Here is a 23,126-nt window from a genome sequence, read left to right as displayed (position 1 = left end):
TGTCTATTCAGGACTTGCCTGAGTTTCCCCTCCACACTGGGGACATAGCTGCAGAAACAGCTGCAGACAAGATTCTAAGCAGAGTGCTATCTTGGATTCACACGGGGTGGCTGGAAAACAGTCCTGGACCCGAGTTCCAGAGCTACTTCACACGTAGACACGAGCTTTCAGCTCACAAGGGTTGTATTCTATGGAGGAGCAGGGTCATCATTTCCACTTCATTAAGGGACTTCATGAAGGTCATCCGGGCATTGTCCAGATGAAGGCATTGGCGTGAAGCTACTTATGGTGGCCAGGATTAGATAAAGCCATAGTACACAGGTGTTACACATGTCAGCAGTCTAGGCCTGAAATGCCACACGCTCCTGTCCATAGATGGGGAGGAGACACACACTCCCTGGTCGAGGATTCATATCAACTTCGCTGGGCCCTTTCAGGTATAGCTATTTTTTATAGTGGTCGACAGCCACTCTAAATGGCTGGACGTTATTCCATTCGTGAATATGTCTATTGCTAGGACCATCCAGGTGCTTAGGAAACTCTGCAATGCATGGGCTTCCAGATGTCGTAGTATCCGATAACAGGGCCCAGTTCACAGTGGCAGAATTTCAAGCCTTCTTGAGGACTAACCTCATTAGGCACATGACATGGGCTCCATTTCATCTGTCTAGTAATGGGAAAGCCAAATGAATGGTGTGCACTACAAAGGAGTCACTGAAGCGCATAGTGACTGGGGCTTGGCACCACAGACTGGCCGATTTCCTGCTCTGCCAGCATACCACGACATGCACAGCAACTGGCAAAAGCCCAGCAGAGCTGTGCTGGGGATGGAATCCCAGAACTGGACAGGTTGCACCCAGACCGGGTGGCAGCAGATGCTGTTGTGATTCAGCATCAGCCTGTGGTTTCGGCAGCTGAGTCAGACAATTCTGAAGAGGAGGAGGAGGAGGGGTTTGGAGAGCCTTTGGTTGCAGAGGAAAGTTCTGATGCACCGCAGAGCTCTCAGCCAGGCCCCTCCCATCTTGTTCCTCCTCAGACCCAGCTGTGTGAGCCTGAAAGATTGGAAGAAGACAATCCACAGCTGGCTCTGTTCAGGGACGCTTGAAGCAGGAGGCAGACTAGCAGAAATGAACAAAGAAAAGCAATGAGGCACCTCGGGAGAAGGCAAAGAGAAGCCATGCCTTGAGACTGCTGTTTAAAAGGGGAATGTGTGGGAGGTGCTGGTTGCTGAAGGCAACCGTTTGAAGAGCTTCTGATATAGTCTCGGTCTGTATTTGTCTAACTCTGTTTTGAACTGTTTTGTTTAGTTTTTGCAAATAAATTTGGTTGGCTTAATTCCAGCCTATTGATTATAAAAAAGGGGTTGTCCCTGACATTCCAACAGGGCCAGTCGTAGACTAGAACAGATGCCTCTCGCCCAAGACCTCCGAGGGGGTTGCAAGTGGGTGATGGGTGTGGGCCCGGAACTATGGGCATGGGAACTTGTGGGTGCCAGGCAAAATCGCCAAAATCTCGGGCCCTCTCTCATATGAAGTGACCCTAGATGGCGGGCAAGTCGTTCGCCACCATATTGATCAGCTGAGGAAGTGGTTTCCAGAATGGCCACAAAGCGAGGACTTCATTCCAGATCCAATTCAAGGACCTCAAACCGGCAGCCAGGCCGAACAATTCACATGCTCTGAGAACCCTAGCAGTCAGAGCAACGGGGAGATGGTCATAGAGGGGCAAAGCCCAGATGTGCAATGTGTCCCCCGACGGGGATAGTCAACCCAAACAATATAGCCGCTGTGCAAACTCTGCACAAACAATGGACTCTGGGGTGGGCTGACCTGGAATGGCCAGCCAGAGAAGTTCGAGTCAGCCAGACTCTCTTGGACTCAAGGACCCTGGTCTACCCAGCCCGGCGGGCAAGCTGGTAGACCAGGAGTTGACAGGATCCCCAGGCGATCTACAAGGGTTTGCAAACCTCCTGCATACTTACAGGATTTTGTCCTAAAATAATTGTATTGTAATGTGTTGTCACTGAAATTGCTGCTAGTTCAGGAAAGCCTCTGTATTAGCGAATATTTGGAACAATGCTGTACTCATGCATACTACTATTTTGTATTTTGTGCAAACCCTGTAATTGCTGTACTTATTTCTTTTGTTGCTATAATGTGTGTACATTCTAGGAGGAAGGGGTGTAATGTATTGGGCTTTGTTTTACTGAGTGTATCACGTGGGTTTGATTGCTGGAAAGTTGCTTAAGCAGGGAGCTGGCTGACAGCTCGCAGCTCCTCAGACAACCTATCTCCAGTGCCGCCATTGGCTGCTTCTAGGGCGGCAATAGGTTGCTTTAAACCTATTGGCCGCCACCTAAAGGCCAGGGTATAAATAGCTGCATTTGCAGCTCTGTTCCCCAGTTTGGTTCCTGCAAGCAAATAAAGAATGTTCCTGACTGAACTCACTCGCCTCGTCTCTTCTCTCAAGCAACGAACCCAGTACACAACACCTACAATCACAACATGTTTTTGGTATTGGGAGAAAGAGCTAATTTCCTGCTTAATCACGTATGCTTAACCCCATTCGTGCTTAAAAAATAATAAATTGCATGTAATCTTTTTGAAATTAAAAAGACTACTACTAAAAAGTTACTAGGAATATATGTTCTGATTCTGAGAGACTGAAATTTCTCTTTGTTTCTGAAAATAGGTTTAAGCCTACATTATATTCAGATTTCTGTTTTCTACCTCAGACTGGAGGGAAATTATTCTACTGATTTTGGCAGTTGCATTGCCTACTCACCCAAAAAATTAGATTTGTCAGTCCTCTGACTTGGAAGGTGATAGTTTTAACTTGGCAATGTAGCTCTATTATTGATCAAAGTGACTACATGTGATCACCATTTGTAATCTTTCCAGCTTGCATCTGAACAGCAAAGTCAAGGGGGGAAAAACCAGATACATTTAATGAATACATGATTCATTTAAAACTGTAGTGATTTGTTAACAACTGTGGCAGAAAGGTCATAAGATGGGACAAAATTCACTTAGCAACTGCCTTGCTTAGTAACAGAAAATTTGTGCTCAGTTGTCATAAATTGAGGACTACCTGAATTCTCATGAGAAAAAAATGGGAGCATTTTTAGATTTTGATCTTTTTCAGTTAAACCATATATCAGAACAAAAATTAGCACTGATACATTAATATACTTATAACATTGCACTAAGCAGGTTTATTTTTAAATGGAGAAAAAAAATCTGGAAATAGAATCTCTCACTGCATATGATACCCACCAACTTAAGGAAGTCTTAAAAATGAAGTACATTTAATATTATTTGGTTCAAATTCACTGTTTTATTCAAAACCCATATTTACAAAACTGAATAGAAAAGTTGCCTAGGCACATAAAATAATTATTTTTTTTCTTTTGGATTTCACTGAAACCTGTGCTACAGTCTTCTTGTCATCTTGGAATAAGGACTGAATAAACATGCATTAGTTAAGCCTGTTGACTGGTGATAGTAGATATAAAGACCTAGGTAAAATTTACAGAGGGATGTAAAGCACTGTGAAGCAGTATATAGGTGCTAAAACAAACTATTTTTGGCTCATCCCTAAGATTAATACATTTTTGGTATATGCCATAAATACAAAAAATAATGTGTTATTGACCTATGTGAATGGGATACGATGAATTCAAGTGATCATCACATTATTTTCTTATAGTTTTGGAAGGTAATCAACATGACACACTTTCAATCTGGAAGTCAAGGTCAAATAATGAGAGGCTGCAGATGGGATTACATATAAAGCTAACTAAAATTTGAATTTCTGCAATTATCTCATTCTCCATTGTATTAAATTAGGCTGTTAATGAGGTAGAGAATGTGTAATGTATTGGGATCTTACTTGTTTTCACATGTCTTTTGAATGCTGCTTAAGGTTGCTCAATTGAGGTGTCTGTGTAACGGTCTCTGACTAGCCAGACATGCAGTCTCCAAGAAGATCATTGGATGATTTGGGGCGGGAATGGGTTCCTTTAAACCTATTGGCCACCGCCTAGTGGCCAATCGTATAAGTAGCTGCGCAGAAGCCTCTGATTCACTTCTGTTCCTGTTTGCCTCACTAAAGCAATGTTCCTGTTTGAAACCTCTCATCTTGCTTCCGGCCTCCAAAGAACTCACTACACAACAGAATGGAAGACCAAGTATTTGTAATATATCTTTGCATGAATTGCATTGTTTTACAATCTGCACATTTTCATTGCTTGCCTCTGCACAACTCTATTCTAAGCCTTAACTTTTTGACAACATATATAGTATGTTACTTTCCTTATCTTTAACCAGTAATTTCCAGCTGTTGGCAGCTATGTCTTTTAAGAATAGATAAAATACATTTATCCCATAATCAGGGCTTTTTTTCTCATAGAACACTCCGAACGGGGTTCTGGCACCTTTTTTTGCAAAAAGAAAAAAGAAAAAAAAAGCTCCCTCTATTGGCTTTAGGAGTAGGCAATCCTGGCTCTTTTTTATGACTCGTAGACTCCAACTCCCAGAAATTCTGAGCCAGCCACACTGAGGGGAAAGAGAGAGGTTTCCATGCTGAGCCATGCTGGCTCAGGAATTCTGGAAGATGAAGTCCTTGAGTCATAAAAGAGCCAAGGTTACCTACCCTGCACTAGAGGAGGACATTAAAATTATTTCAAGGTTACTTCTTTATGAACTAAACTTTTAGAATCTAAAACAGCTAATTCAAAAAAGCCAACAGGAAAGAACCTCACATTTTTCATCTGCTTCTGTTTTTGGAAGGTAAAATTAGATAACAAAATAATCTATTTCCTACATTAACATCTCTGCAATGAAATAAATAAAGGTAACAGGAAAAAAATGAGAAATATTTTTCTCAATGTAACATGTCTAATTTAGCTGATGCTAGAAAAAAATAGTATCTTTTGTACACTCTTGAAAACTATTTTGAATCTATAACCATCTATTACAACTAAACCACTTTAAATTAAACAATTCTTAAGAATGAAATATTTTTAATTTGGACTTTACTTTTACTGTTTGGACTGTTGTGTGTTTTGAAAATAGATTATTTAGAATCTAGTTATGTTGCACTTCAGTCTTTAAATAATTAACCTAGTATATACATAACAATATACGATGTTTTCCATGGTGAGCTTAACATCAATAACAACATTTATTAAAAAGGCTAAAATAATTTCTAGTGGTATTATCTGTACATTAAAATTTTGTTTAGTCACAATCTTTCACTTTTCACATTCTGGACAAGCAGTGGTCATATATCCTAGCAAAAGATGTTACATATGTGCATAAGTGTAGTCAGTAGCATATGCCTTTTTAAAAATATCAAACATGCAAAGAAACAAAAATAAGTCCAAAATATCTGTATTACATCCAGAAATGCCAACTTTGCAAACAATATTTCTCATCCATAACTATGGCACCCTAAGGATACCTGCATACATGCAAATGCTTCTCTGGGATCAGTAACGCAGCAGGGATTACTTTTTCCTTCCTGTAACAGATTGCTGGGAAATACCAAACATGGCCTTGAGAATTCCAATGTTTGTTACAAATTTTTCTGGATGTGGTTGGAAAGAGGCTGCTTGGCGCCGGAGACCACTGCCACGAGGAACACAGCTCTGGGTGGGGGTTTGGAGCAGCTCTGGGTGGGGGCTCAGCACAGGCCACAGCTGTGGGGAGGGGAATCCCCATGGCATGTGGCTCTGAGCTGCAGGGGCGGGGGTGCAAAGGACAGGCAGTGACGCCATAGCAAGACACCGGCATCGCTCCCAGTGACAGCACCTCTGAGTTCCGGCAACTTTTTTTTAATAGAAAAAAAGCACTGCCCATAATCCTACAAAGAGGAATTCATAGGAGCATAGATGGGAGGAGACCCGGGAATTCTTCTAATTCAATTCTGCCCTTAACTTTGATAGCATTCACATTTCTGCTGCAGGAAAAATTATCTATTGCTGATTTAGTTAGTTAGAGACATTTTTAATAATAACTTAAAAGTTCTTTTCTACTAGCATTTATGACTATCATTTTTAACCATTGGTTTGATTGTAACTAAATAGGTTGTTTTTATCCTATAATAGTTCTAAAGGTTGGAGCAGATACTGTAAATCCATGTTTCTCAACCTGGGCAACTTTAAGGTGTATGGACTTCAACTTTCAGAATTTCCCAGCCAGATTCTGGGAACTGAAGACCACACATCTTAAAGTGTCAGGGTTGAGAAATACTGCTGTAGTCCTAACAATCATCTGCTGCTTCCAACTTGAATGAATTCATCATTTTCTCACCATTAGCATTGTAATGTAATAAACATTGACTAATTTCTTAGGATCGTTATAAGAAATATAAAACGTGTAGAGTATTTTGAACTGTTGAAAAGAGTATATAAACATTGCATGTTTTGTACAATTAATATTCTGAAAACTGTTTTTAAATACTTTTTAAAATGAACACAAGTATTTCTAAGGAAACTAGGTGAAGACAGCACAAGACCACCATGATTTCTGAAGCTTCTTGGTCACAAAACATAACCTTGCTAAACTTCAGCATCATCAGAATGTTCAATTTTTAATACTTAAATATTTTTAGGTCTAGCAGTGGTAATTTCTTCATGGACCAGTATTATAGGAGGAATGTCTCATGATCCATCCACCAATCTCCATTCTCCTTTCATCATTTTTCCTTGATTTTTCAGGTCCAGGAGGTCAATACCACACACTCTGGAATAATTCAAAGGCAGTGCTTGTGTAGAGAAAAAGGCTCCTTTGTTCTATTTCCTGACTTGCTTCAGATGTTTAATACTCTGAGCCATACATTCTTAGCCAAGTTCCTCTAGTCTTCTGACCTTTTCTCCATCTTATTTTTCTCTGTGTGACACTCAGCATTTCAAATATGTCTAGACTCTTCAAAATATTTTGTTGCACCAAAAAATACCACTGAGTCACTTGCTTTTTAAGTTACAGATATGTTTTTTATTGTTCTAATTGTTTGTATTTAAATTCAGCATAAAAAGTATGCTTACAGTCTTTAGCATACCACACACATGTTAAACTACCTTTCAGTTTCTGTAGTCAAATAGGACCAAGTAGCAAGCCTTCTAGATTCTGATTTTTACCTCATTTATGTTTTGAAGCTCCTCTTCAATCTCTCCCTCTTGGGCTGTCTGTGTTTGGAAGATAAGCTGATATAACTCCCTGCTCTGCACTGCTTTTAGACTGCCAAACCAGACTAACTGGAACAGACTAACCACAGAAATACTGTACTCTAACCCTAGTGACCTTTCAGAAGATCTGGTCTCCTTGCTTTTGGCCTGGATGTTAGTTAGTGAGACTCTGGTTTGGATAATAGTACACTGTGTAGGATCTGAAATTTGGGAGGAATGGGGATGCAAATTGGGGTTTTTTGTGTGTGTGGGGGAGGTGGTTATGGATGGGTTGTGGTTTTATTCTGTTTCCACCCAACTTTTCACTGAATGGCTGAAGAAATTTTGATAAATAAATATCTGCTAAAAGTTCAAAATAAATTTATTGTTTATAGCAAGTTCAAGGTTAAGGCTTGAAAAGCAGATGAAAGATCCTGTCAATTCAAGTTGAACCTGGTTATAAAAAGGAGCAGATAATGAAATGATGGGCAGATCTCAAGAAAATGTATAGAATGAGAAAGTAAAATCATCCTTGGCTTAGCTGACATAGAAAACTGTGTGTTCTAATGATCACATCCCAGTAGTAGAGGATCCTCTGGATATCTAGTACCAGTTGGGGCATTCTGAGATCTCCCAAGGTTTGACTAATTGCCAGTAGATATATCCCTGGGATGTGTACTGGTCACAAATATCTTATACATGGGGCAGTCAGTGCTAGAAAAAAATAGCTTAAAGTGCCCATAAAGATGCAATAGTGGCAGAACAACCCCTTCATATCATTTCACCTGTTTGAAAAACAAAGATCTTGCCCCTTTCAACTTTTAACCTCATAAGCAGAGCTACAAGTCTGTCAGTAATCCATAACTCTAAAAGGCATTAAGCCACCATATAAATCTTTAATTTCATATTCATTCATCTATAAAACTGAGATAAGTTAGTTCAATGCTTTTGTGAGGTCATGGTGTGTTTTGGACTAAGAATGGGTTTATTAAATTATTTGAAATGCATCTGTAAAAGTTACAGAAAATACATTCCCCTGTCTAAAGATACTAAGATCGCTGCCTCGCTAGCTCTGCTTAAAAAGAAAAGAAAACCTTGCTGAATCAGGCAAAACAGTCAATGAGAAGTAGCAATATAATCACTAGTACCATGCCCTTACCCAATATGATTGTGCTTATTCCTCTTTTGACCTGCCAGATTGATGGCCATCCCATTAAATTAATTAATTAAATTTATATGCCACCCATCTCATTCTGAAAATGGGAAATGTCTTCTAGCATTGACTTTTAGTTCCATTTGGTAATCTTGATTAATGTCTTTGAACCACTGCAATGCTGATCCACAAATGATGAATCTGTGATTGATTGTGATTATGAAGGGGGAGGTGTGATGGACTACAGTAAGGCAGCAGGTTACCAAGAAGGAGGGAGCATATTCCAAGGAGGGTGTGAGACAAGAGCCAGCACAGTCTGGATCATAATTTATGTGCCATCAATTCAGTGTTGACTCATAGCAACCATTTAAATTTTCCATGAATATGTATTACTTCTTTTAAAAATAACATTTGTTTGCATTTGATTGGCACATAATGTTTCATCATTACACAAAGAATACACTTACACAATAACATCATAATGCAGTTGACTTCATGACTCCCAAAAGGAACCTCCTCTTTGAAATAGAGCTACTGGTACTTCGGGTTCCTTTTTGTTTTGATTTCATGTAACATGTGAACTCAACCAGCAAATCACAGTTATATATATCATGGCTTAAAAGTGGTGTGGGAATACAGTTAATACAGTAATTGTATTAATATTTTGCAATGTTAGTTGATGGGTAGGGGGAGTGGCATGGTGGCCTAGAGAAGAAGACACTCACCTCCCACTCAGAAGGTTGAGAGTTCAATCCTAGGCAGTGACAGATGTTTCTCTATCAGGGTGCAAAGAGAAAATATCTGCTGCGAACTCCATTAGGAAAGGCATCCAGCGAGTAAACACTCAGCTCCATTTAGTCATCCCAACTCTACCCTGATGAAAAGTCTTAAAAAGAAAAAAGGTTGATAGGTAGATAGGTAGTTGGAAATAAAGAAATTCTGCACAATGAAAAGTTGTCCAAAACTTATTTTCAAACCAGCATTCATTTCTTCGTGGTCCTGGAGCTATGCCTAAGTTTATCAGGTGTTGGGGTTTTTTGTTTTTTTTTGTTTTAAAAGCAACTTGATGTAGGAGCCCAATAAAAGGGAGCTAAAATGATGATTTTATGAGAGACTTATTTGCCTGTATAAATCAACCAGCATTCTTGTAGAATAGCAAATTATTGCCAATATAGTCTTAAAATAAGTAGGCTATAAAAATTCTGGCTGGTTTAATTAAAGTTTTGATAACCCTTTTCTTCACAGCTACCATTAAATCCTGCCAGCAATGTCCATTTCTTCTTCTTTCATACGCCTCTACCCCAAAAGCCACATGTGTCCCAAGATTGCACGTTTGGACAGGTCTGGCATCTACCACTTTAAACTGACTACCAGTATTTTGATCATTAAAATTCTACTTATCTTCTTTTTAGGCAGAGAACAAAATTTTGTCTCTTTTTATTAAAGTTTGGACAACCTTTTTCTTACAGCTACCACTAAATGCTGCCATCAATGTCCATGACTTCTTCTTTCATACCACTACCACCCCAAAAGCCACATCTGTCCCAAGATTGCATGTTTGGGCAAGTCTGGACATGTACTTTAAACTGAATAGTTTGACCACAAAAATCCTACTTATCTTTTTTTTAGACAGAGGACAAAATAGTTTTTATATTGTTATCCACAATACATCCAGTCTTGGAAGTCTAACTATGGCCTCCCCTAAGCTATGACAGGTCCTGGGAACCCATCAGACATTCAGCCCTGAGTCCTTAGGGAGAAGGGCGGTATACAAATCAAATCAAATCAAATCAAATCTGCATAGTAGGTTCATTGACCAGAAGATAGAGCTAATTGAATGATAGCAATAGCAATAGACTTATAAACTGCTCCATAGTGCTTTAGAGCAGCCTCTGGGCAGTTTACAACATCAGCATATTTAATTTAATTTAATTTAATAACATTTATATACCGCCCTTCTCCCTGAGGACTCAGGGCGGTTCACAGGGCAGAATAAAATAGCAAATACAAACATTAAAAAAAGATTAAACAATTGCCCTAGTTAAAAACAATGGAAATACAGTGCTAAAAACCCCAAGAAAAATTAAAAGACCAAAGATAAAACAACCCCAACAATCCCCATCAGGCTAGGCCAGCTTGTACAAACAGAAATGTCTTAAGATCGCGACGAAAGGAGCGAAGATCGGGCGCCATCCGGAGCTCTACCGGTAGCTGATTCCACAGCTCCGGAGCGCCCACAGAGAAGGATCTCCCCCTGGGGGCCACCAAACGACATTCTCTGATCGGTGGCACCCTGAGGAGGCCCTCTCTGTGGGAACGCACAGGGCGCAGGGAGCTTGATGCCGGCAGCAGATGTTCCCTGAGGTACTCCGGCCCCATGCCATGGAGTGCTTTAAACACCGTTACCAGTACCTTGAATCTCACCCGGAAGACAACTGGCAACCAATGCAGCTCACGGAGCAGAGGTGTAACGTGGGAGTATCGGGAGACTCCCAACACCACTCTCGCGGCTGCATTCTGTACCAGTTGGAGCTTCCGGGTGGTCCTCAAGGGCAGCCCCATGTAGAGAGCGTTGCAGTAGTCCAGACGAGAGGACACGAGCGCATGAGTGACCGTGCATAGATCATCCCGGCTAAGATAGGGCCGCAACTGACGCACCAGGCGAACCTGTGCGAAGGCCCCCCTAGTCACAGCTCCTATATGGTCTTCCAAGGTGAGCCGTGAATCTAGGAGGACCCCCAGGTTGCGAGCCCTATCTACGGGGGGTAATAGTTCACCCCCCATAGCCAGAGGTGGAATGTCCGAATAAACCCGGGATGAAGGTATGCAAAGCCACTCAGTCTTGTCGGGGTTGAGTTGGAGTCTGTTCCTCCCCATCCAGACCCGAACCGCCTCCAGGCAACGGGACATCACGTTGAGGGCATCACTGGGGTGGTTTGGGGTCGAAAAGAAAAGTTGGGTATCATCAGCATACTGATGACACCCAACTCCAAAGCCACGAATGATCTCACCCAGCGGCTTCATGTAGATGTTGAACAGGAGAGGCGAGAGGACCGACCCCTGAGGAACTCCACAAATGAGAGACCTCGCGGTCGACCTCTGCCCCCCTGCCAACACCGACTGCGAACGTCCCAAGAGATAGGAGGAGAACCACTGTAAAACTGTGCCTCCCACTCCCAATCCCCTGAGACGCCGCAGCAAGATACCATGGTCGATGGTATCGAAAGCCGCCGAGAGGTCTAATAGGACTAGGACAGAGGAATGCCCCCTGTCCCGAGCCCTCCAGAGATCATTCACCAGCGCGACCAATGCCGTCTCCGTGCTGTACCCGGGCCTGAAACCCGATTGGTACGGGTCTAGATAATCCGCTTCATCCAGGACCAGAGGGAGCTGATGCGCCACCACACTCTCAACAACCTTCGCAAGAAAGCGAAGGTTGGAGACAGGACGAAAGTTGTTCAATACAGCCGGGTCCAGGGCAGGCTTCTTGAGGAGAGGCCTCACCACCGCCTCCTTCAAGACGGCGGGGAAGATACCCTCACTCAAAGAAGCCGATATAACTGCCTGGAACCAGCTGCGTGTCCTCTCCCGGGCTGCATAAACCAGCCAGGAAGGGCACGGGTCCAGTAAACATGTGGTGGTGCTCAGCCTCCCCATGATCCTGTCCACTTCCTCCGGAGTCACAGAATCAAACTCCTCCCAGGTGATATCGACAAGACCACCCGTGTCCTGATCGTCAGACTCTGCCCAGTCAGAGTCCAGACCGGTCCGAATCCGAGCGATTTTGTCCGACAGATGTTGGTTAAACTCCTCGGCACGTCCCTGCAAGGGATCCTCCCTCACCTCCTGATTTAGGAGGGAGCGAGTCACCCTAAACAGGGCAGCCGGGCGATTATCTGCGGACGCAATAAGGGTGGCGAAGTGGTTGGACCTCGCCTCCCTAATTGCAGCGAGATAAGACCTAATATAGGCTCTTAGTCGCAATCGGTCGGGTTCGGATCGGCTGGACCTCCAACCGCTCTCTAGGCCCCGTCTCCGACGCTTCATCTCCCGGAGCTCCGCAGAGAACCATGGAGCTCGGCGGGATCTGCACCGGGTCAGGGGCCGCAGGGGTACAACTCGGTCAAGGGCCTCAGTGGCCGTCCTTTCCCAGGCTTCCACTAAGGCCTCGGCCGAGCTGTGAGCAAGGGAGGCAGGTGGGGACCCCAGCGCCGCCTGGAACCTCTGGGGATCCATTAAGCGTCTGGGGCGGTACCATTTGAGTGGTTCCAAACACCCACGGCGGGGGGTGGCAAAACGGAAGACCAGCCGCAGGAGATGATGATCGGTCCATGACAGGGGCATGATAATTGGAGAGCCCCCACCAAGATCATCTAACCACCGTCCAGATAAGAAAACAAGGTCAAGGGTGTGGCCTCCCTCATGAGTCGGTCCCGAAATTACTTGCGTCAGGTCCATGGCCGTCATGGAAGCCATGAACTCCCGAGCCAACTCAGATGATCCTCCCAGAGATGGTAGGTTGAAGTCCCCCAAAACTATAAGTTTCGGGAACTCAACCACCAGCCCAGAGAGGGCATCGAGCAGCTCAGGCAGGGCTGCTGCTGCGTGACTAGGCGAAAGGTACACCAGCAGCAAGCCCAACTGCGCACCAGGGCCGCATCTCAAAAAGAGAGACTCACACCCGACTATCTGGGGAACGGTGGCCTCCCGCGGACACAAGGTCTCCCTCATAACAACAGCCACTCCCCCACCCCTACCCTGAGCCCGAGGCCGGTGCAGCACCCGGAAACCTGGTGGGCAAAGATCAACCAGAGGAACACCGCCCTCTGGGCCCAACCAGGTTTCCGTGATGCAAGCCAGGTCAGCCTGCTCCCCCTCGACCAAGTCTCGGACGAGAGGGGCCTTGTTAACGACCGACCTGGCATTCAAATACACCAGCCGGAGCTCAGGAGGCTGCACATCCTCACTCCCGGGACCTCGGGGCGGAACCAGAGGGTCGGAGTGCCTCACCGCTTGTAAGCAGCGGAGAGGCCTTCCCTGAGACCGATACGGCCCTCTGTTCCTACACCTGCTGCCATTCCCTATCGTCGTGGGAATGGATAATCCCACGACTGGCCCTGGAGCCCCAGAAGCAGCCGACCCCCGCTCCTCCCCTCCGCGATCAGCCTCAGCACTAGCCTGAACAAAGGTAGTTGGACTGCCCCCCTCGTCCAAACAACCAAGAAAAGAACCCTCCCTCCTCCCTAACCCCCAAAAAATTTTTGACAAAAAACAAATCAAGGACCTCCTATTAGGTTTACGTCGGAGGCCCATAACCGTGCCCGGCCATCTCTCAGGATCCCAATAAATGGGACCTTCCTCGAGATTATACTCGGCTGGAAAGGCGGGCCGCCTCCAGGAAGGGGGAGCACCCCTGAGGGCGAGCAAATCCGGCCACAACTATCTGGGTTCTCATTTTACTGACCTCAGAAAGATGGAAGGCTGAACTCCTGGTGCATGGGCAGAACTAGCCTGTAATATTGCATTTGAACAACTGTGCCACCACTCAATCAATCATCACTATCATCATTGAATGATCAAACTTCTTGAATGCTACTTTTTCAGACAGGTGCTAAAAACACTGTGTGACTAGAGGGAGTCCTCTGCCATAAATGTCACAGAGGTAAGTAAATCCCAACCTCACCCCTGCCATTACTTTCTGCAATGAAGTGTTTTTTTCAAATGAGGAACTCACCCTTTTAAATACAGCTAGAATCTTTCAACAGAGTACTTAAACCCATGTCTCCAAAGAACCCACTTAAAACTTGCCAAGCACTTTCAAAAATTATGGAACGCAGGTGTCTGGTATCTCCTGCAAACAAAGAGTCTGTGCACAGAAACCATAGAAGAGGCTGCCTATGTAGGAGCCTAAAGAGGCCAGTTGATGAAATGTGTTCGAGATGCATCCATGCCAAGCTGGATGTTGGAAAGAGTGGCAGAGTACCACTTTTAAGCCACAGCAGTTAAAGATAATTCTAGGTTGCCTTGTGTACTGGGGGTGAAATGAAGGCTGTGTCTTGAGGTCATAGCAAAAAAGGCAGATAGTAATACATGCCTAGGGGAATACAACACAATCTAGAAAGAAGAAATGTTAAAGTGTTAGTAAATCATTCAGATATAGCTTTAATGCTGAACAATGTATTAGCCAAAATTGTGAAGACAATTATTTTATGGGGAATTAAGTTCCACAAAGGCCATTTGTTGCAATCTAAATGAATGATACTACAAATCCCACCCCCCTGTTAGCATGACAAAGCTATATAAATATGATGAAATTGATAATAATAAAATAAAATTATTAGAAAAATAAGAATTATAAAATAGTATTTAGGTTATTTATTATATGATAAAAAATAAACATTATAGCACAAACCAGCAGTGGTTGTTCCAATGGTTATCAGCACACTGTGTGCAATACTAAAAAGTTTTGCATGACACTCAGAAAATCTGCTCATTAAGACACTTCCCACCTGTGAATTGCAAAAGGTCACACTGTTTGGATCCACATATAAACTATGCTGATACATTACAACTTCCTGGTTCTTTGAAAGAAATCAACGCCTATGAAGGCACACACCAGCTAAAGAATTGGCATATGTGATTTCACATTGTGAAATGTAATAATAATGATAAATTCTGGCTGAGATTGATCGGGTTTATAGTCCAACAACTGAAAGACAAAGCTTTGAAACTCCACCACAGACCAAGCTGGGAATTGTGACATAATTCAGTAGATTAAAATTAAAAACAACATATGTCCTGGAGGCAATATATATCCTTTGTGTAATGATGTCCTTTGTACAAAATTATATTAACTAACTTTTCGTTCAACGGACTGAATTGAACAGTGACAGCTAGAAACCTGGTCCATGGCATGCCAAGTCTGCCATGGTATTGATTATTGAGATTTCCATGTGCTTGGCATGGTTCTCACATACTGAGTATTTTATTCAAGGATATGGAAAGGAGAGGCTGTTGCTGAAAGACAATGTACAAGTGTCAGGCTGGTGGATATGCACACATTGCATAATAGTCAAATTTCTTATAAACTGCATGTACACAACTATATCTGCTTATAAATATTTACATGTGGATTTTTTTTTGCAATTTGCACTTTTCTTTTTTATCATTTTGGACTGTGCTGATGCAAGTTCCAAAACTTCCTTAGTAACATGTGAAAAATATGTGGTTGAAAGCAAGTTATTTCTTTTACAATGACTTGAAGATTACTTTAGAGAAATATTTCTCAATCTTGGTTGCAGTCGGATGAGAGGATTCCAACTCCCAGATTTCCTGAGACAGGTGAAATAACTCCTTTTCTCTGCAATAAGTAATAGATACAGTATATAATGAGATTGTCAATGGGTTGACATGGAACCTAATGATTAGGTGGCATATTTCCTTACAGAATCTAAGATGGTCATTATATTGTTTACAGATAACCAATACTGTAACCCAAATCTGCAAAGTTAAAGTCAGGAAAGCAAAGGCTCAGAATGAACAAAGACTTGCAATAAAAGTCAAAGATAACTGCAGTCATTTTTTGTCTCTTTCTGCAGAAATAAAGATTGTCCCAAAGTATGGAAACTATTTGAACAGGCTTTTCTGTACAAGGATCCGTGCAGAGTGACCAAAGAAGATTACCAGCCTTTAATGGACCTGGCAAGATATCCCATACCATGCAACAAGGTGTGTTGTGCCAGTGAATTTTCAGAGAAAGGGTTACATCTAGGGTTCCCAGTTTGCTTTAGCTTCTTCAGAAAAATACATTAGATTGTTTTGTTTTTTGAGATTAATTAAAAGGAGAAACTGTCCATTATTCACATGTTTGATAAATGTGAAAGTACTTTATCAGAGTGATTGTGATGTGCAGTCGAAGTTCAACCTAGTTTTTATATCCAAGTGAAACTTTGATCTTCCCATTGCAGTCATCATCTTGCCCATAGCCCATGGATTCCTCTGTCATTGTTGAAATATGTGTCCTAGCATTAGTTCATCAGCTTCTATAGAAGACCAGTGATTTTCAGCTCAGGCAGCAAAATATCCTGAATATACCCCTAAGAAGTATTTACAGGAATATAAATAAAGATTTTTGTGTAGTCTCTGGTCAAATGTAGTACTGTATATATGCAACTGTTATGAAGAAATGTAGGGGAAATTACCAAGAGCTATGGATCAGTATATTTAATGATACATCTATTTATTTATCTTAGACATGGTCATGCTGCCCTTTAAATGAACTTTTTTCCCCCCACAACAACTTTAGAAGAAAATTTCTAATTTTTTTTAAGAAGAAAAACAAACAGTAGAAACAAATTTTGGAAATGCTCATTCACAACATTTTTAAAAGGAGTGTGAGCATATAAAATCATTTGATTAATGCTGAAAAATGACAAATACCTGTTCCTCCTTCTTGCAGTCCTTATTCTGGAGCAAAACATATGACCTGGCACATCATTACACGAAAACCAATAATGATTTCCTCACCTTGGAAGATACTTTGCTAGGCTACATAGCAGATGGGATTTCCTGGTGTGGAAATCCCTCCAATTCAGGTAGGAAAAGCAGAATTCTTACCTCAATAGTTGCTTGGAAGGGTGGTGGGAGGTAGAAATTGTACAGTGTTCAGCCCTTAAAAATGACCAGTAAGAGAATTGACCCCATGAAACTAAAAGAGTTATTTCACTGAAAATGGCAGTGAAAATACAGCTTTTATTTATTCTATAAATGCTTTTTAAACAAAGCATTTTTTTCCAATTTAGGGATAAAAGAACTCTGATGGATCCTAGGGCCACGTATAGAAGGAGGGTAACATTAAATATTAATACTTCCCATCCTGCCTTTTATAACTTTTCCACATTATATTTATGTTGAAACATCTTTCTTTTAGGAGTCAATTATGAATCTTGTCCAAAATGGACTGAGTGTGAAAATAATCCCAGTTCAGTATACTGGAAATTGGCATCTAAGATGGTATGTTTTGCTGATCTCTTCTCAGCCCCTGATGCTAAATGTGCATAATGTATCAGTGATATATACTTTTAATGCAATGAACCCAAATCACCAGCTTTAAAGATAACTCCTATTGGTCATTAAATCTTAATAGCTTCATTTCCTCATTGAAAGAAATGAAAATTTCTTAGCGGACTCAAGGTGCTGATACTGAAAGCTGTAGTATCCCAGGATCATGTGATCGCCATTTAGACCTTTTCAGTAGCCTCTGAGAAGCAAAATCAGTGGGGGAAGCTGGATTTGTTTAGCAATCACATGATTTATTTAACAACAGTGATTTGAATAACCATGGCAAAAAGGGTTGTAAAATAGAGCACAACTCATGCAACAATCACTTCGCTTAGTAACGGAAATTCTGGCCATAATTGTGATTGCAAGTCAAAGACTATTTGTACTGATGTGATGATAGGCATCCATCAGATGTCAAAAATATCAGGAAGCAGCCACAACTATGCAATTGAAGCTCTGCTTCTCTTTACCATGCATCAAGATATGTAAAAAGAGGCAGAGCTTCAACTGTGCAGAGCTTTAATCAAACCTTGATATTTTCAATCACTTTGGTATCATTCTGATATTTTCAATCATGTTGGTATTTTTGACTCTTCCCTTGATGCTACTGCATGCTGACATTATGGGACTACAAAGCTGTTGAAGCTGAGTTACAGTCAGAGCCAATAGGCATGGGGCAGCATAGAAATATTAGTGATAAATAAATATATAAAGCACAGAACTAAAATGGAACCCAGCAATCATGCAGAGGGAGAGGTATTATTTTTTCATCCATAAAAATAATAAATGGGGCAAAAAATATATTCACTGTTCTGAATTGTCCTCTCTCTCCCCCCATTTTGACTTTTTAACTCTTCATTATGTAAAAGTAACCTTCAACTTACTCCCATAAATGAGCACATAATTTTTATCGTAAGTTGTGACAGTGATAAAACAGGTCACTAAGTGACCAGACCTGATTTTACAACATGTGAATGCCATGGTCATTAAGCAAGCCCATTGTTTGCTATGGGGTGATTTTTGCCAGAGAATGGAACTATATAAATGCAGCCAGTTGCCAAGTGCCCAAAATGTCATCATGTGACTGAGGGGGGGAGCAGACAACAGAACTTCAAATTGGTTGTAAGTAGCTTTTGAGGGGTCCATTGTAACTTTGAACAATCGCTAAGCAACCAATCATAAGTCGAGCATTACCTGTATTTGTTTGTTTTATTATTACAATTACCATTAACGTTTTTCCTCTTCCATGACTTTTGTGAAAGACTGAAACCATTTTCAGACAGCATTGATCTAGGTGGGCATGTCTTGTTATGAGTACATACTTTTGAAATTGTGGCAGCGAAATAAATCCTGCAGAAATAAACATTTCTGTATTTTTGGAAACACAGATTATTAACCAAATATAAGATAGATCATTTGCGGGTAGTAAGAAATAATGTTCCTCCTTGTTTTAGTTTGCAGAAACATCCTGTGGAACAGTTCAAGTGATGCTCAATGGATCAACAATGTCTGGAGCATTTAGAAAAAGCAGGTATTCTCTTTCCATTCATGTGCTTAAAATGCTTCTAAAATAAACAAGGAAAGTTTTCTTCACCATTTATTTGTGGATATTTCTCACCAAGCATCTCTATGTCAGTCATGGGTATCTGCAAGATATTGTTGAAGGAAAAGTCTTCATCATGGTTCAGTCCAAGCCGGGAATAAACAACATGGTGACTGCTTTAGAAAGAAGGTTGCAGTTTATTGAAGAGGAGACCCAGACAGAAAGATGGCTCTGGAAGAAAAGAGAGAACACATGTAGGGAGTGGGTTTTTATACCCTCTGGAGCCTTTTATTTGGAGTTGTTCCTGTGGCATGAACTTTGACCTGAGTCTGAGTATTTCTGGTATTACCTGAGCCTTTCTGGTATTCTGATGGTGGTGGGTTAATCCTATTATGTCCCAAAGGTCAAATCCTGCTTCCCTGGGGCTGTGGCTGATGACTCTTAGATTTTTTGGTGTTGATACTAGGGATCTTCCTTCCTAATCCCAGTTTCCTGATTCCAGTCTTTCTGACAAGATTTTCACATCTGCAGTTCTGCAGACTTGGTTTCTGTTTGGGACAGAGAGACTTGGGGAGGGGGGGTTGGTTGGTTTCTGCCTTTAAATCCTTTAGGAAAATATATTCTGTCTTTTAAATATTGCCAAAAATATTTCTTTCTCTGGGGGTGGGGTGGAGTGGCTGACTTCCCACAATATGTAGTAAAGAAGGTAGTCACAATGATGTGTTTGAAGTACTACTGTAGGAGATGACCAGGCTGAGCCTGAGGAGGGGTCAAATGCATCATCAGTTATGAATCCCTTCATGACCACAAGATGTATCTTGAAATGCATTTGAACTAAGTCCAGCCCACCTTGAATTCCTTATCTACCACCAAATTGCTTGACCATTAGTAGTTCTGATTCTTGTAGAGAGCTTAAGCTTGCAATAAATCTTTATACCCATTTGAACTGCCTGGATCTCCTGATTTCTCTGGAGCTTGACAACTATCTTTTTTTATGTGGATGTCACACATGACAGACATTAAAGAGAGCAAAGGTTCAATTGTACCACTGGACTGCCATCTTGATTTTTTCAACTGTACCCCTGCAGATACTCCAAGGACCAGGTGTGGCTTCTCTAGAGCTGGACTATCAACTAGCCTGCAGCTTCCAGTTTTCAGCCTGATTGATAGTAAATGATAATGTAAAGACCTGCCCCCAACTGGCTCTCTTAGGAAAGTACAACTCTTGACACCATGTGGTTAATCCAAAGTACTTTTACTGAGAAACAGTGGTTGCAGTAAGGTCAACCAGAATCTAACATTCCCGCATCAAGCACCAAGCTATTCTTCCCACTTTGAAACCCAACCCCCTGCCCAGTCCATTGGCAGTCAATACACTGCCACAAGGTTGTTTTGAGAATGCTGAGGTACAGGATAAATAACAGGTCATCCTCATGGGTGAGCAACCTTGGAGTCAGGCTGGAACCTGCTGGGAGGAAATCCATTCTGTCTCTGAAGATGATCCCCCTCCTTAATTCCCATGTGATTATGGCAAAAGTGAAAATATGCAAAGAATACTCCACCGGAGCGTCCTCCTCCCCCTCCCACCAGAATGGCAGGGCACCCAAAAAAGGGACCTGACATGCTGCCACCCCAAAAGAGAGGGATTAAACCTGCAGAAGACATGGGAAAAAAGAATTAGAACAGTTATTTAGGTTTGTCAGGATATTGATTATGAAAATGTTTCACTAATCTAGGGGCTCTAACATATTGATGATCAACCCATTCATTCTGGCTGGTGGGAAAGTCCTTCCATGCCATTAAATATTGGAGGTTCCCCCTATGCTTGCAGGAGTCCAAAATCTCCTTCACCTCAAAGTGTTGTTCACCCTCTATCATTAATGGTTCAGGGACAGGGGGAGGAACTGGCCTAAGGGGTGAGGAAACCTTGGGTTTTAATAAACTGCAATGGCAAGTCTAATTCCACCATGACAGGGTTGATAAGGCATTTAATGGGGAAAGGCCCCACAAATTTAGGTCCCAATTTCTTAGAGGGTTGAAGTGACTACAAATAACATGTGGATAGAGAAACACGGTCTCCCACTTTGAAAGATTTGGGCTCAGTTCTGTTTTCTTTTGTCATCTTGTACTTTATAAGCATCATGAACTTCTGCAAGTGTTTTTTGTACTATGGGCCAGGTGTTTTGTAGTTTGGAGACCCACTGCCTCAGGGACGGCACCCTAGGGTCATTAAGGGGGAACTCAAGTATGGGTTTGAAGTCTTGGCCCATAGCCACTCAGAAAGGGGTGAAACCAGTATTGTTGTGTACAGAGTTATTGTATGCCACTTCTGCCAATGGCAAGAGGTCAGTCCAATTATCTTGTTGATAATGAATAAAGCATCTAAAGTATTGTTCCAATACTGTTTGGTCATTCTCATGCCCCCATTCGTTTGGGGGTGATGGCTGGAACTAAGCCCTTGGTCAGTCCCCAATATGTCCAGGAAGGCTTGTCAAAACATGGATGTGAATTGTATCCCCATATCTGAAATGATTCGCTGAGGTGCTCCATATAAATATGATGCAGGAATAGTTTTTTAAGAGCTCAGGCAGAAGGGATCATTTGACAAGAGATAAAATACACTTGCTTGGAGAATAAATTAATCACCACCCAAATTACTGTATTTCCCATGCTTTCGGAGAGTTCCACAATAAAGCCCATAAAAATCTCTCTTCAAGGTGCTGATGGCTCAGCTACTGTTTGAAGAAGTGCCGGACTTTTCCCTTGCTGCTGTTTAGATGAGGCACACACCGGACAGCTGGCAATGAAGCCTTCAATGTCTTTTTTGAGGGATGGCCACCAAAAATGTCTCTTTACTAGGTGTAATTTTTTCATGAAACCAAAATATTTCACCATCTTTGGGTCACGACAACTCCTCAAAACCATGAGTTTCTGAATTTCTGGAACACAGAGCTTCACCCCCACCAAGGCTAGCCAATCTTGGATTGAGCAAACATTGCTGTGACTTTGGAGCCATTTATCATCCATTGGGGCAGCTATTAGGGAAGAGGTCACGTCCTTGGGTATAGGAATTTTTTCTCTTTCCTAGGCACTGGTGATCACTTGAGCAGCCAGCTGATGACACAGGAGCACTGGTTTGATTATTTCTGCTTTGGAGCAATTGTATTGCAGTATATGTGACAATGCATCTGTCAGAAAATTCTTCTCCCTAGGAGGATAGTGCAGAGAGAAGCCAAAGTGGTTAAAGTACTGTGCCCATCATGCTTTTTAAGGAGAAAGAGTTCTTGTGATAAGTCCATACCTCAAAAGGCATTTTATTGCCCTCTAAGAAGTGCCTCCAGGACAGGAGCACCCATCTCATGGCATAAGCCTCTTTCTCCTACACCACCCATCATTGTTCAGTCTCAGAAAGTTTTTGGAGGTGTAAGCACAAGTCTGCAGCTTCCTGCTCTCATTTTCCTGCAATAGTACTGCTCCCACAGCCATATCGTTCACATTGGCTTGTATAACAAATGGCTTCATCGGGTCAGAGTGCTTTAACACTGGTTTGGCTGCGAACAAGCACTTGAGCTTCTCAAAAGCAGCTTGACATTCCATTGAACATTCAAGTGGTTGGCTAAGTTTAGGTTTGTCCTCCCCCTTTTGTCTTAAGTCTGAGTCCCTTGGGAGATAGGGCGGGATATAAATCCCATAAATAAATAAATAAATAAATAAATAAATAAATAAATAAATAAGTAAGTTCGTAATGGGGAGAACTATTTGAGAAAATGGGGGAATGAATTGCTGGTAAAAATTTGCAAATCCTAGGAAGCTTTGCAGTTGCACAGCTCTGACTTTTTCCAGGTCCATCTCAATCCCTTCATGAGAGATTTGGTAGCCTAAGTAATCTATCTTACTTTGGTAGAACTTGCATTTAGACAGTTTAGCATACAGCTTGGCAGCTCATAGTTTTTGGAGGACCACTCTCACAAGTTTCACATGTTCTGCCTTGGTTTCAATGTAGATTAAAATGTTGTCCAAATACACAAGCACACCCTTGTACAGATGCTCATACAGAACCTCATTAATCAATTGCATAAACATAGCTGGGGCTCCCTGCAGTCCAAAAGAGATATTTCGAATTGGAAGCAACCCAGTGGGCAAATGAAAGTAGTTCAATTCATTCCCATCTCTGATGGTCACATGCTAATATGCCTCCCACA

The 23,126-nt window shown here is 41.9% G+C and overlaps 1 protein-coding gene across 1 annotated transcript in view; it reads left to right on the top strand.

Moving 5' to 3' along the window:
* LOC308671264 (ADP-ribosyl cyclase/cyclic ADP-ribose hydrolase 1-like) overlaps positions 1–23,126 on the top strand; it is a 98,597-nt gene that overhangs the window by 7,729 nt on the left and 67,742 nt on the right. Inside the window, exons 2-5 of the mRNA XM_081333365.1 lie at positions 15,920–16,049; positions 16,780–16,915; positions 17,251–17,333; positions 18,836–18,912. Of these exons, the coding sequence (XP_081189491.1) occupies positions 15,920–16,049; positions 16,780–16,915; positions 17,251–17,333; positions 18,836–18,912 (426 nt within the window). The remainder of the gene's footprint in view (positions 1–15,919; positions 16,050–16,779; positions 16,916–17,250; positions 17,334–18,835; positions 18,913–23,126) is intronic.

This window comes from Vipera berus, assembly GCF_964194415.1.
Source record: "Vipera berus genome assembly, chromosome: 7".
Taxonomy (NCBI): Eukaryota; Metazoa; Chordata; class Lepidosauria; order Squamata; family Viperidae; genus Vipera; species Vipera berus.
The sequence above is the reverse complement of the archived record's forward strand: the minus strand, read 5'-3'. Positions and strand labels throughout refer to the sequence as shown.